This window comes from Apiospora marii (genome assembly GCF_038362585.1).
Source record: "Apiospora marii strain CBS 49790 chromosome Unknown utg000009l_segment0_segment0, whole genome shotgun sequence".
NCBI classification, from domain to species: Eukaryota; Fungi; Ascomycota; class Sordariomycetes; order Amphisphaeriales; family Apiosporaceae; genus Apiospora; species Apiospora marii.
In genome coordinates, this window is record NW_027117381.1 from 3110116 (window position 1) to 3125422 (window position 15307).

General features: G+C 52.4%; 3 protein-coding genes across 3 annotated transcripts; 1 reads left to right on the forward strand and 2 right to left on the reverse strand.

The window, feature by feature from the left end:
• Positions 1-1945, forward strand: PG985_012517 (glucose transporter rco-3; the record flags this gene model as incomplete). Its single annotated transcript, XM_066832283.1, has 3 exons — positions 1-178; positions 273-551; positions 610-1945. The coding sequence occupies exons 1-3, from the start codon at positions 63-65 to the stop codon at positions 1943-1945; spliced, it is 1731 nt and encodes a 576-aa protein (XP_066680333.1). The 5' UTR covers positions 1-62.
• A 1789-nt stretch (positions 1946-3734) lies between these two features.
• Positions 3735-5992, reverse strand: PG985_012518 (uncharacterized protein; the record flags this gene model as incomplete). The annotated part of the gene is made up of 2 exons (XM_066832284.1): positions 3735-5504; positions 5639-5992. 2 exons carry the CDS (start codon positions 5990-5992, stop codon positions 3735-3737), a joined length of 2124 nt encoding a protein of 707 aa, XP_066680334.1.
• Positions 5993-7997: 2005 nt separating this feature from the next.
• On the reverse strand, positions 7998-10989 carry PG985_012519 (family 3 glycoside hydrolase; the record flags this gene model as incomplete). Its single annotated transcript, XM_066832285.1, has 6 exons — positions 7998-8046; positions 8122-8612; positions 8671-9973; positions 10028-10247; positions 10299-10743; positions 10792-10989. 6 exons carry the CDS (start codon positions 10987-10989, stop codon positions 7998-8000), a joined length of 2706 nt encoding a protein of 901 aa, XP_066680335.1.
• Between the last annotated feature and the right edge of the window lie 4318 nt (positions 10990-15307).

Here is a 15307-nt window from a genome sequence, read left to right on the forward strand (position 1 = left end):
TTTCGCTGTCGACCTCGAGATACAATCAGCCACGCTGGCCTGACGTCGCAAATCCCTTCACCATGGCGATAGCCATGGGCTGGCAGAAACCCGACAATGTCGCCGGCTCTTCGGCCCCGGCCATCATGATCGGCCTGTTCGTCGCCACGGGTGGTCTCCTGTTTGGATACGATACTGGGTGAGCCTCAACCACAATCACTGTCGCACGACGCGATTTTACGGTCGGAGACAGCCTTGCAGTACTAATCTTTGGCCTGCCTTTTTCATGACAGAACGATAAACGGGATCCTGGTCATGAACTCATTCGTAAAGCAGTTCAATAACGGCTACCTCGATGCCAACCACGACAACCTTCCCGCCATATCACCACCGAACATCGCCATAATTGTTGCAATACTGAGCATAGGGACCTTTATCGGGTCGCTACTTGCCGCCCCTGCCGCCGACAAAATAGGACGTCGCATATCGCTTCTCATTGCTGTGGGGGTCTTCTGCTTCGGCGTCATATTTCAAGTCTGCGCCGATGCGATTCCGATGCTGCTGGTGGGCCGGTACGTTCGGAATGCATTGTTTTGAACACGGCGGTGTGATATTGACAATACGCAATAGGATCTTTGCTGGAGTCGGTGTTGGAGCCGTGTCGCTCCTCGTGCCGTTATATCAATCTGAGATGGCACCCAAATGGATACGAGGCACTCTGGTGTGTGCCTACCAACTGTCCATTACACTCGGTCTTCTGGGCGCTTCGATCGTCAACATTGGGACCCAAAGCCTCGGCGGAGCTGCGGCATATCGAATTCCGATGGGCCTGCAATTGACCTGGGCCTGTGTGCTGGTAGTTGGTATCATGGTTCTACCGGAGACGCCCCGGTACCTCATCAAATGCGGCAAGAATGAAGCCGCTGCATTATCGCTCAGCCGGTTGCGACGGCTCGACATCACACACCCTGCTCTCGTCGAAGAACTCGCCGAGATACAAGCAAACCACGACTACGAACTCACACTTGGCCCCGACTCGTACCGCGACATCATATTGGGCGCCCCTCACCTCGGCCGCAGGACGCTCACGGGTTGTGGCCTGCAGATGCTGCAACAGTTGACGGGCATCAATTTCATCATGTACTATGGAACAAGCTTCTTCCATGGTGCCGGCATAGACAGCCCTTTCCTCATCGCCCTCATCACCAACGTCGTCAACGTCGTCTCGACCATTCCGGGGCTGTTTGTAGTCGAGACCTGGGGAAGGCGCAACTTACTCTTGATTGGTGCGATTGGCATGTCGTTATGTCAAATGACCATCGCCATCTACTCTACAGCCGTCGGCAGCCCCAGTACCAACGAAGTCTCCACATCGTCCAGCAAGATCCTTATTGTTTTCGTCATGTTCTTCGTCTTCTTCTACGCTGCGTCGTGGGGGCCTGTATGCTGGGTCGTAACTGCCGAGATCTACCCTTTAAAGGTCCGAGCCAAGGCAATGTCCATCACAACAGCATCCAACTGGCTGTTGAATTTCGGCATCGCATACGGCACCCCGTATATCATTGGGTCGGGTGCTGGCTATGCCGACTTGGGGCCCAAGGTTTTCTACGTTTGGGGCGCGTTTTGTGTCCTTGCCGGCCTCTTTGTTTACTGCATGGTCTACGAGACCAGCAAGATCAGTCTCGAACAGATTGACGAAATGTATGAGCGCGTGGCCCATGCCTGGAACAGTAAAGGCTTTGAGCCCAGCTGGAGCTTCCAGCAGCTTCGCGACGAAGGCTTTGCGGACAGCGGGATAGCACCGACGGAGCACGAGCTCCAACCCTCCATGACGGGATCGAGTGCTGCTGACAGCATATCGACGGAGCAAACGAATGAGACGGCCTCGACAAACAACGTAAACATGACACAACAAGACAAGGCGATACAACAGATGGGACTAGGGAATGTCGACTTCAGCTACTGAAACGCTCGATACGCCGTCCCACACATACACTTTTGCGCCCTGATGCCCCTCATGACAGGATGAGGTTGCTGGCAGGATTGATTTTTGATTATACCATCGCTTTTTGCTCAACGGATTATGGATCACTCCAGGGATTGGGTGGGCGCTGCTACGTAGACCGACCGACACGCGATTACGGGCCGGGTTGTTACCAGCGTTGGAGTTTGACGTACGGAGTTCAGGTTACATCGGGAAACTTGGATGATTGATTGATTGACTTATTTACTACACACTCGGGGAGCACAACAAATCAGATTTCACGGGCTTATGGGAAAGCTTCAAAAAGAGGCCATGTCCAATGGGAAATACCAACGGAGGAGGCTTTTCTAACATTTATACTATATTATATCCCCTGGGGGCCAACACGGGAAAGGATACCTGGAGTTTTGGTTTTTCCAACATCAGGGGGGCCAGCTTTAACCAAATATTCATCGTATTACTAATTTGGTTGGTTCTCCATGATTACGGAGGCTGTTGAGGCGCTCACTCGGTCAGCTTCGGATGCTTGTCCTGTCCCGAATCACGATTGATTAGGATGATGATGGTATGCATTCACAGACACGGACACACGGATACGCATTGTTACGCCATCTTTAAGTGTCTATTTTTTTCTCTCGATATGTTTAGGAGAAGAACCTTGCAACTGTTCATACTAGAGTATCGGAACATTTCTGCTTGGGACTAATGAGATATACCCTTTTCTATCGAGTAACGCTTGCTGTTTGAGCCTGCCAAATGCTCGTGAATGTGCGACGTGCTTTTGTAGACTGCACCCAATGTCGAGTACGATTGCTGGCATATATCAGTACGAATGTGTATGGGCTGACGGGTGTCGCCCGCTACTTACTTACCCCTTGCTCTGTCTCCCTTACTTTGCTTCTCTAGCGAAAGGGATGCTCCTCTTTTGCCCACCTTGCCTGATTTCGCTTACTTGCCTGTCTACTCCCTTTGCCGTGTCACCTTCCTGTTTTCTAGTTTCCGTTGACCTGAGAGAGGAGGGGAGGGGAGGTGGTGACCCGAGAGTCGGATACCTGCTTGCATCGATCGGATGCTCCCTCCTTACATAGTTACAAACTGAGAACTTATATATCGGCCAGTATGATGATGTAGCCTGTCGCTCCCGTTTCTTCGAAGCGGACTGATAACTAGATGATGGTATGGCCCCAAGAAGCGACATCCGCCGCCTTCAATTCGAAAGAGGAAGACAGAAGAACACTCATGACACATATTGTTACCAGTAACGATTTCCATTGCGCCTTGCTAAGCTTTTAGAGTTGTTGAGACTGCAGCTTTATGCTGCTTCCTCTCGAGATACAAAAACTTCAACATGCAGGGCTGTTGGTGTTTTTGCTGCTTGCTACCCCGGCCCGCATGATGCCAGCCAGCCATTCGTTTTCCTGCCGTACCCGTCGGTTCGGTTGCCCGTACCACCCACCCACCAGAACGAGATAGCAACTTGTACTCGGCAACGAAGTAGCATCAGAGTAGACGACCTGAAGTTAACTTCTCTCTTTCTTTCCATATGCGTTGGTAGGCGGCCAATTCTTCCTTTCTATCCCAGACAAGCATAACCTTAAATCACTCGCCCTCCTTTTCTTTTCTTATGCAAAGTAGCCGAGCCCGTCCCCAACACCAAAACAGGAAAAAGACCAGAAAAGGAACCCAGGTTGTAATATAGATGGTAGTATAGTGTAAGTAGTGGTAGCAATACCAGTAATAATCCAAGGATCACCCCCATTCTCCTCTCTAATCAGCCCTTGTACATCAAGTAAGCGTAGAACCCAACCGCCATCCAGATGACCCGCCAACAAGTCGTCCACGCCTCCCGCCAGACGAGCGACGCGCGGGACTGGATGGTGGACTGCCACCTTTGGCGCGGCGCCGCTCTCCAGTAGCCCCCGCCCGGCCCTCCCGTCTTGCCGTCGTTGGAGGGGTCGCGGCGGATCTCGATACGCGGCCATTGAGCGGCCTTTGACCGCGAGTTGCTGCGCGCGATGCCGTTGGGTGACGAAATAGAGGGAATACGACCGCGCGTCCTGGCCGAAAGGTGTTTTGAGGTAGGCGTCCCGGACGACTGGGGGCTGTGATGGTCGAGCCCACGTTCTTGGTCGGCCTCGACTTTGTCCTTAAAAAGCGGTAGGACCGCACCGTTGGCGTGTTGAGCAGGGCTGAGCGCAAACTGCTGCAAGCCCAAGATCGGAACAAGGGCGGCACGTACCACAAGGATCACTATGGTCAGGATGCCTAGGGCAGAGTATGTAGTATAGGTAGAGATCTGCTTGGGTAGCAAGCACATGTGAGTCTGGAGCGTGGCCTTTCCGGCACCAGGCAAGGGGCGACCTTTCTCGTCGATAGGATTCCACAGTGACAACATCTGGAAAGCTGGGGTGGGTACGCCCATAGCCATGCTTATGCTCTTGACCGTAATCTCACGGACATTGTCCTTTTGTTCCGAGTGGACCAGCTCGCAATAGTCGTGATCGTCTCCCGAGAATACTTGGACCACGTTGCCAACGCTTTTAACCAGCTTGACTGAGTCCTCCTCGTTCAGCACGTTCTGATATTGGTAGCCATGTGACACGCTAATGGCGTTCCGATGGTCCGGTACTACTGGCGTCGTCTGTCCCTTGGGCGGTTTTTGCGGAGGCCAGTGTTCGCGCATCGGCCCACAAGGCGTCCCTGGGTCTCGGTATAGCGGGACGTGGGTGAGAAGAATAGTCGGGAAATCCGGTCCATCCTCCCCGTGGTCAAGGGTTGGCAGGTTCTTGACGTCGGCGTCTTTGAGCTCCTCGACTTTGTGCGCAAACGGTACTTCTTCAACTTCGCCACGCCAGAACCGCAACTCTTTGGCAGCCGCTCTTCGCTTTGCCGCCTTGACCCCATCCAGGAATTCGTTGACCGGGCCGTGAATGGGGCTTAAATCCACTTTGTCCTTCATCGATGACGTATCCGCAGACAGAGAGACCGTGTCAACCGAGACGAACGTGTGGTTTCCCACCACGTCGACTCTGTTAGGCTCTCCGAAAAAGGCCCCAAACCTATCCCTTACTGGCACCTTGACTTCTGCTCCAAAACCCAAGTCGTGGTTACCGGGTAAGCTTGATATGACCTTCCTGCCTCGCTGCCAAGGGCCCGGCTCGATGCCACCGGCAGGCCATGAGTTGTAGAATATGTCGCCAAACCGACCATACTCCCGAAGCCAGTAATCCTGGCCGTACCATTTGTTCCACTGCTTGACGTATTGGCGCTCGCCGGCCGGATGGCTGGTGGCCCATTCCGGATCGCTGAAGTCCCCTCGTGCCGTCTTCCACTCTCGCCCACCGTCAAACAAATCGCCCAGGAAAATCACGGTGTCTGGTTGCAACACCTTTTGTAGCTGCGTATACGACCTCTGCATGTAATTATCCGTGATTCTCATCGTCAGGGGGTTTGCCGGCCACGGGCGGCCGGGGTACGATTTCGGGTCGATGATCTGAGGATCCGCGACAAAAACGAGCCGATGCGGCGTTGCTCCTTTGGGCTATGGGAAGGGTCGCTCGTTAGTTGCAGTCATGTAGAAGCTCTGCGCTGTTGCGGCCATGGCCTCAACCTCGCCGTGGCCTGTACGGACGACTTGGCGCATGGGAGGTGGTCCAACCGGTGATTGCTACTTACCCATTTCTCCCAGTGATCCCAATCGCAACTCCTGACTTTGGTGGCAAAGATCCATCTCTCCCCCCACATCAGAAGAATCACCCAGAGGGCGACGAGCAAATGCGGGAAGCTCAGGAGGCGGCGCGCAGCCAGGTTGAGCTGGATTTGCTTGGCGATCTTCATGGTGACATTGCGCAGTCGGACGCCGTTGGGACTATTCCAGAAAGTCCGTATCCGCCGCGCCGTGATCTGGGCCTTGGCGACAATATCTTCGAGGACGGCTTGTAGGTTGGGCTCGCCGGGTTGCTGTCGTGGTTGTTGCTGCTGCGGAAGGCCATAGCCTCCGTTCTTGTTGCTGTCGTACGGAGGCGCCATTGTTGGGAATTTGGAGATTTATATAAAGTTCCGACGGCGCGGCTAGAGAAGCCTCATGGTCTTAAGTCCGACTCATAAACCCATTGACGCGATAAAGTTTAAAAAATAGGCAAAGACAGCAAGGTAGTGAAGAATTGATGGTCGGACTATTGGAAAATGAATGCAAGAACGGACGGACGGCGACTGGTGACTGGAGCTACGAGCGACGATACGTAAGCAATAGTAATAGTAATGGACCACTACATCTCCCAAGTACTGGCCTTAGTTGGTCACTGGCGAGGCTGATCCTAGGCGGGTGCCCTAGGTGCCCTAGGTGCATGATGAATCCACCATAGCTCAGGGACCAGGGGCTGTCTGTGGGGAGCTCCAACGCTAAAAGTTCCCCTAAACTCCAGCTCGTAGCAGCTCATGCAGCAGTGGGAAGCCGAGGTCCCCTCAACTCTACTACTTAGCGATTCAGTAATGGCATCTTCCCCTTCACCAGTAGCAAACACCACTAGATACACCACCTCAATGATGCAAACATTGCAAGATATGCCACTGCTAACTACATCCTCGATATTGTTTCAAGTAATCCTATATGATAGGACCTTGGGACCTCTTGTTCCCACAAGTCCCTTAGCCAGAGAACAATAGCAGGTGCGTAAGTAGACATGCGCATTCTCAACCTAGAAGAACCCAATTTCGAGACGACAAGACATGTCAAAGGTTCGGACGAAACGTCAAAAACAAAACAGAAAGCAAAAAAGTAACAAAACATACAACACCAGGGATTCGCTGCTCGTCACCGACGCAACTACTAATCCGGCTGTCACCTGCTTATATATGGGAGAGCGGACGGGATCCCTAGCTGTCAGGTGCATATGGTCGTATGTACTGGCAGATGTCTGTAAGTGGCATTAAGAAGCAAGCATACATCCTCGTGAGAAGGCAAGCGGTGCCATAATCCCAATACCACCCTGTGTAAAATGACAACGAGCTCGGCAGACAGTCCAGTGTTTATATAAACCCTGCTTAAGCTTTCCATGCCTAAGTATATATATTTGGGTATGAGCATATAGAAGAGGATCCCGATATTTGGCTTCCTCGGAATCATAGGGCGGGTGTCTGGCTGGCACGACTGCAGATGTCTCAGTCCCAACTGGTACTGCACTCGTTAGGTGGTTCGGAATCTTCAACCGAACAGCACCATATACTCGTCGTATCAGAAGAGACCATCCTCGGCGGTAAAGTATGGCTTCCCTACCACGGATGCTGTCAGCGCGCCTAGGTTGTGATCGTGGGGTTGGGCATCCCCCGAGTCCCCGAACCCAAGGAGCCCGAAACGGTAATACGGAAGCTCCATTCCTTCCTATCTGATCAAACTCGATGAAGAAACATAAGCGAGCCAGGCCATTATTGGCCGTAATCGAGTGAGTACCACTCTCTCTTACGAGACACCTCCTCCTGCCCTGCCATAACCCGTCGTTTTCCTTCCGCAATCCCCTGTGGTTTGCTATTAGGTTACGCACAACAACTTCCCGCCGACATCTCTCTCGGCCAGCGGCACAGCATAACCTGCTGCGTATCAATACTCTAGAGCCCAAGCCGATAAGGAGGATGTCCCACGTGACGGCGCCAAAACAAGAGCGATAATAATTGATGAAGCTGCAATGATTATTAGTTCGCCTTCATTTCAGGCGTGTGAGAAATGTCAGTCTGGTAGCAGTATTTCCAGAGACCCAACAAGAGAAAGACGTAACTACCCGCAGGAAAACACAAAATGACTGGCCTATCTCCGCCCATATTTATCCACATCACCGTATGCTGTAGTAATATGTGAATGCCGATGATTGTATTGGGCCCATTACATTATGCCCTGTTCGCAATTAAGCCCCAAAAGTCCACCATTGCGTCCCCTGAATGCACAGCATAATTAACTACCTATGCTGAGTCGTTATGACAGCGAAATTATATGGTGTATATAGAGACCAAAGAAAGGGGTCAACCATCAAACCTCTGGGTCTCAGAAGGTCCACGTAAAAGACTCGCCCACGACGAAAGAAGCTTGCTGCCTGTGGCGGGAAGATATTGTCAGCATCAGGACAGATCTACAAATGAAGCTAGAGGCTGAAAAGGGGAAAACATACCTGATGTCAATCGATGAAGCCCCCACCAGCACGTCAAACCTGCCCTCCTCGGCAATCCAAGCAGGAATAGAGTCGTCATAGTAGCCCACCGCGTACTTGTCCAACGGCACCGTGACGTGTTTCGTCTCCTGCGGCTCGAGGAACACCTTCTCAAAAGCGACGAGCTCCTTCTCGGGCCGCGGCAGCGCCGACTTCTCGTCGCGGACGTAGACCTGCACCGTCTCGAACCCGGCGACGGGCCCGACGTTGGTGACGGCCATGACCAGGTGGATCGGCGCCTCGGGCGTCAGTTGCTTCTGGCTGAGCGACACGCGGCCGTACTCGAACGAGGTATAGGAGAGACCGTGACCGAAGGAGAAGAGCGGCGCGACCTTCGTCCGGTCATAGTGTCGGTACCCCATGTACATTCCTTCGCCGTATACAACTCGCAGGTTCTCGCCAGGCCAGTTGTGGTATGCGGGAGTGTCCTCGATCCTTTTCGGGAAGGTGGTCTGTATGGAAATCAGCAATCACTATACATACAAGGGGTCATGTTGCACAGCAACTTACTGGGAGTTTTCCACTGGGGTTTTTTAGTCCGAAAAGTACATCCGCGAGCGCATTCCCTGCCTCTTGGCCTTGATACCACGCCTGGGCGATGGCTGGAACTCGGTCGGCCCATGGCATGGTAACCGGGGAGCCGGATTGGTTGACGACAATAGTACGGGGATTCGCCTTGACAACAGCTTCAACAAGGCGGTCTTGGCTACCGTCAGATGGAAGGTCCATGGTTTTCCTATCGTATCCTTCCGACTCCCATTCGGCATCGAGTCCGACGATCACCACCGCCACATCGGCCTCCCTGGCAGCATCGACGGCCTGCTGGAGGTAGTCGACCGCGTCCGCTTGCTTGAAACCAATGCGGCACCCGCCGTACTTGTGAGTCATGTTGAACTGCTTCTGTTTCGCAATGGGCCGTAGTTCGTTGGTCATTTCGACACGTAGCTCCACGGCTTTGCCAGCTTGCATTTCCACGTCGATCATGTAGTCGATCGACCCATCGAACATAGCCTCGCCCTCTTCCGTCCAGTTCCAGAGGTCCAGGGCGAGCTCCCCGTCAACGAACAACTTCCCAGGCCCAACACTCATGTAGCTAATAGTGTGCTTGCCAGTTTCTGTCGGGGTCAAGTGCGTTGTTGCAATGGCCGACCATTCAGGTCCCAGCTGAGCCAGCGGCGCCGAATCCCATAGAAAGAGGTCGGTGTTCGTCCTCCTTTGCTGGACGATGACATCTCCCTGGAACCTGTCACCGCTGAACCATTCAAGCGTCACTCCAGGGTTTCCTTCTTTGTCAGTGCAGAACGGCGATGCGACAGGGAGCCACTTGTGGATGTGACATCCCTGGGCATATACTACTTCCTGCTCGGACGCTGCTCGGATGCTGTCGAGTGGTAGAGTGTTATAGTAAGGGTTCAAGCTGGCGCTGCCACCACCACCCGCAATGGCACGGTTGGCGTTGGGTCCGATAACGGCAACCTTTGTCGTCTTGGGGTTGATGGGTAACAAGCAATTGTTGTTCTTTAACAAAGTGATGCCTTGTGCGCCTGCCTCGCGAATCAGATCTCGAGTCTCTCGACGGTTATCCTCTCGCTCTTCTGCTTCTGGAGACATATCATCGCCCCTGGTGCGCTCGACTAGGGTGAGGACGTTCTCTGCTGCCTGATCGACGTCGTCTTGTGAGAGAGTGCCATCTTCGATGGCCTTGATAACCTTGTCAAACCGCCATTTTGTCGAATAGGGGAACTCTATGTCGCAGCCGGCCTTTATTGCTTCGACAGTTGAATTTACACCACCCCAGTCAGAAACCACCGTCCTGGAAAACCTCTTCAGCTACAATTATACGTATATCGGGCTGCAGTGGACTTACCCGTCATATTTCCATTCACCCCGCAGAATATCCTTTAGTGTGTGATCGTTCATATCGGCATGCACTCCATTGATGAGATTATATGATGTCATCACAGCCCAGGGATTTGCTTCTCGGACTGCAATCTCGAAGGGTCGGAGGTATAGTTCTCTCAGAGGCCGTTCCATCAACACGGAATCGATCGTCAACCTGTGAGTCTCTTGTTCGTTGGTTACGAAATCTGCATATCCAGTCAGTTGACATAGCTGAGAGTGCTCCAGGTTTCACCGACGCTTGATAGTCGCTGCCACGCCCTTGGACTGCAGGCCTTGGATGTACTGAGAGGCTAATTTGCCCGTGAGAAGAGGGTCCTCAGAGAATGACTCGAAATTCCGGCCACCAAGCGGGTGCCGATGCATGCACACGGTAGGTGCGAGGAGTACATGAGCAGATCTTGCCTTGACCTCGTCGGCAAGATGCTGGCCAACCTCATATATGAGATTCTTGTTCCAGGTGGCTGCTAGAGAGATACCACACGGGAACAGGGCAGCCTGAAGTAGGCCCAGATCAGCTGTGTACCTTAATGTGTGGTAAATGACAAGTGGGCTAACCTTGGTTCCGCCGACGAAAATACTGCCTCGAGCGCCGTTGGGCCCATCGCTGGTCTTAATCGCCGGAACCGCCTTGTCCGGAATAGACTTGGTCCGCCAGAAATCTGCTGCCGTGAGAAGTGATACCTACAAGCATGAGCTTCTGTCTTAGCTTGCACTCAAATGTGTCCATACCTTTTCCTCCAGGGATAGGAGGCTAAGCTTGTGGCGGGCAACCGATCTTGCGTCCTTGAATCCGAGGGTCTTCTGAATGGGACCCTCTAAAGGGGAAAATACGGTATCTGGCGTGGTTGTGCTTTCGATACTCGAGAACGGTGATGGGTTGGGGTCAAACCCATCAATGATGAGTTGTTGTCCTTCGGTATCTTCCATGTTGAAGATCGTTTCTCGTTGCCTTCCTGTGACGTCAAACGCCTAAGTTCGGTTTGGTGAATATACGAGATACTGCAACTTTTGTTGAGGGTTTGATCATATATTTTAAAGCAAAGACGCAGCGTGTGACACGTTGGGGTATGCAAAAAGAGCCAAGTATATTAGGAGAAGGGTTGGAAGGTGCTTGGGTGGGACTATGAGTAAGGGATAACTCGAAGCAAAATATCCCTTGTTCTCGGGCACAAGTCGAACTTCTTATATCCACTGTAGGGCTTCAGGCTCAAGGCGTGACCATCGGCTTCTATTGAACCATCCGATATGTGTGGCTAGGCATGGGCGGAAGTGATAAACAAGCTCTGGGAACGAACGACCAATAGGCAGAGAAAGCAACACAACTCAATGTTGGCAGTAGCTTGTGTAAGTCAAGCGAGTCCAAGATGACATGATGGGGAGATGAGTGAAACGCGAATGATAGTACCTTCATCATCTTACCAGGCCTCCAAACCAGCACACCAGCACCAGAGTACAGCTAGCCGGTACACCGCCGGAACCAGTGTTCATAATCATGAAGGTATCCTATGAAGCCACTGAAGCGTATGTTGTGGATGTCGGTGTCTCCTCGATATTGAATGCTTACCTGGACATGTCCTGATGGTTGTACAGTGTCACTTGACCTGATCCCAGAGAAAGGGCACTATATTACCTACACGTCCATTATCCAACGAAACAGCCCCATCGGTAGGAGCGGTCCGTAGAGCGGTTTTCATTCACGCAAGCGTACTTGCACAGGCACGCTACCCAGGGGCCGTTTTGCATATTGCATCGATAACATTCAGTGGGGTGTGCTGTATCTGTGGCAGCACCTTACTGGCGAATGACACAACGATACACGAGCCAGGGCGAACAGCTCGTCCTTGACGAACTGAAGGCTGCAGAGCAGCCATGCAAGTTTCGAGACTTCATTGAACGCATCCGGATGCCGTCTTGGACTCTGACTTATCTTGCGTCAAGACTACACGAAGCCGAATTGGTGGCCATAGAAGCCGGTGATTGGTTTGCTGTATGAATGGCATGATCGACTAAATGAATGACTTGCTCTGGGCTTCCTGGAGGGCGATCTGAGCCAAATCTGGTCATGCTTCGTTATTGCAATGTAGCCATTGTCAGTTGAATGGTGGTGGGACGTTACCCGGCCCCGTTACGGGCGAGCTTGACCAGAATCCCGGAGAGGATGACTAGACCCCTGTTCAGCGGGGCTTGGCTGCGTGGTATCAACACTAGATTTCGGAGCCCATGCCCGTCTCAGAAGCAAAAGAAGGTATGTCGGTATTGTTGCCAGCTTGCTGCTACTTGAACAGGCGATAGGGTTCAGTGCAGCTAGGCGGGCAATTTGGCCGAGCTCTATAGGAGAGTGGCATCACCATGGTAGACGAGATCTCGTCTTGAACCGTCAAAAGAAGGCCTTGTTGCATTATCGACGGGCGTGTACTGCAGGAGATGTACACCAGGGCGGTACGTGTGCCACCATCAGTTTGTGGGCATCGGCCACAGGTCCCAATGCATACTGGCGTACCAAATAGCTGGTTCGCCAAAGCCCCTGTAGGCTGTACATTTTGTGGTTGATCGTAGGGATCCGGTTACCGAGCCGGCACGACGGGCCGCAGGCTTCATCAAAACTGGGCCTCGTGTTAATGTAAGTAAGCTGGAAGGGGGCGATTCGGCACCCTGCGCGACGTTGCTGCTCTCATGCCCGTAAATACGGTGTTTTCAACAAGGCAAAGGGAATTCCGTGGGCCGTTGCATGCGATATTGATATCGGTGGGATGCGAAACTATCAATTCGTGCAGCGGAGATGGCTTTTCGACTTCAAAGGCCCCAGATGCAATGCACCCTCGCTACAAAGGTAGCGGTGGTATTTGAAGCCCATGAAATTCCATGAATCAGAGCTTCGGGCATGGGTCTCGATGGTATGAGGCTGGTGCAGACCAGAATTCGCTGTCACATTTGGATTTGGGGCTCAGTGGCTTGAAGCAGGACTGACGATGCCGGAAGCATACCTGTGCCCTTTGCTGGTGGATCTGAAAGTAAGCACTTGATTACCCGATTCGGGTATCCCATGCGCTTGAAGCCTTGGGTGTTGCAGTGTAAGGCGGCAGGGGTGTCGGGGCTTTCGATGCGATAGGAATACTGTGCTGCTGTACTGTGGTGGTCTTGTTGCATAGGTACATAAGCCGAGCAATGATGCGCCTCTATATCTGGGTTGTCGGAAGATCAGCCCAGGTGCATCGTACTTTCTCCGCATTTCGGGAACTTGTGGAGGCATGCTTTATAAGTTAGTAATCCTCCTGACTTGGAAAGTGCGGGTTGCTAGATCTAGGCTGGCCCATCCATTTCGAACAGGCAGTCACGTTGGAGTATTTGCTAGATGCCTGGTTCATATCCGCTCTATGGGGAAGTTGCCATCCTGAGACCATTGATCACACGTGATCCTTCTGGGAGCGACCCATGAAGATGAGACGTCTTTTGAGCCGGGAAGAAGATCAAATGTCTTCATCCCAAGCTGGAAACCTTGTCGGCACACACGAGGTAACCATCCCTTCACTCCACTAAACTCTATATTGATTGATTGCAATAAACACATGGACTCCTACCTATGCTCGTAGTACTAGCATCCGCCCTTGTGCAAAGAGGCTCTCGCTTGTACAACTGCCTCTTTAATGCCCACCTGGTGCTTGGCAAGGGTGTCTTGAAATACCGAGCTGATAGCTGAAGGTTCAGGTTAGCAAAGAAGCCAGGGAGACACCAGGCTCATGCATGCACGGTGTCATGGCGCCCGCGCAGGAGCCTCATCTGCAAAGAAGTCCATCACAGCACCCACAGATTCAACAATCTGTAGAGTCACCAGAGCCAGCTTTGGAACTGATCGACCTAGCTTCCGGCGCCGTCGTGCCGTCGTCTCGGCCGGGCTCCCTCCAATCTAAGAAGCACCTACCACACATGTGGTCAACTTATATCAAGCTGGCTGTAGATCACGACACATGCCGCGACCATTTCGGTGAGCCAATCTCAATATCGCCCTCTCGCATCATCTTCCTCGTCTCATAGCTCACCGCTCAGTTGGCGGTACCATTGGCCTGATCAGCCCAGGAAGAAACTCCGCAGCCCTGCATTCACTCTATGACCCCTGCCTCCAACATATTGACTCTATCACCCATGAGTTGTTCGCGACGAGATTGCCAGGTTACCCGATGATCAACATAGCAACCTTGGCACTTCATTCTTCAGGCTATTCCCTAAAGGCCACCTTACGTGAAAGCCGCCTTGCCAATTCCAGCTGCTCCTTGCATAGACGAGGGACAGCAATCCAATGACATGCATAAACCTCCCGCAACTACAAACTTCTTCATTGGTTATCTGCCTGCAGTGTCCCACACCCTAAACAAACTGGTCAGCGTTGTGGCCAACATTATAGGATACGGGCATTTGGTCCGGGCTCAAAGGAGCCTTGAAGATGCTCCTTCGAAGTCATCTCAGTCACGCCAGAGACCGACTAACATCTGTTCTCGTCCAACCACAGCTCTAGAGCGAACCTTTCTGTCTTATCTGAGGACATCTTCGATATTAGCACTCACAGGAGTCATGATAGCGCAACTGCACATGTTGCAACAGCCCGATAAGGCTCTCCAGCGGTACAACTACGAGATGTCATTGGCTATAGCCTGCTACTCATGTGCCATATGGATACTGCTTTGCGGTACGTGCCGCTTTATACGCTTTCAACAGGCCCTTGTGCGTGGCCAATCCCCAGTTGGCGGAATAGAAGTGATATCGCCTGCGATTTTCATATTCGTTGTGAGTCTCATCTTTGAAAGCCCCACGAAGGCAGAATTACAGAGGAATAAGAACAGCTAACTGTAACCCCCGTGATGACATGACAAGCTCCTTGTTGCTTTCATCGCCTTGTATATGACCGCAGATACATGACGCGGGTATAAGTACGATGCAACAACGCGTTTCCAATATCGGATTACTAGGCGTTCGTCCCGCTCCAGCTTGCCATCTGATACATTGGTACACAAAGCCTAATCAAGCCTCTGCGTTGCCAACATCAACACGCTCTTGGTAAAGAACACCCTATGATATCTTCAGACGCGTCGGATGGTATAGGTGCGGCCTTCTCCGCAGTTACCTGGATTATCCGGAATACCACTCACAGTCTACCGCCTATTACAAGGACCAATCCCCAAAGGTCAACACGGCTTGCGTATGCACTTTCGCTAGCATGCCGGAGTACTACCTTCCCCAGAGAATACCACAG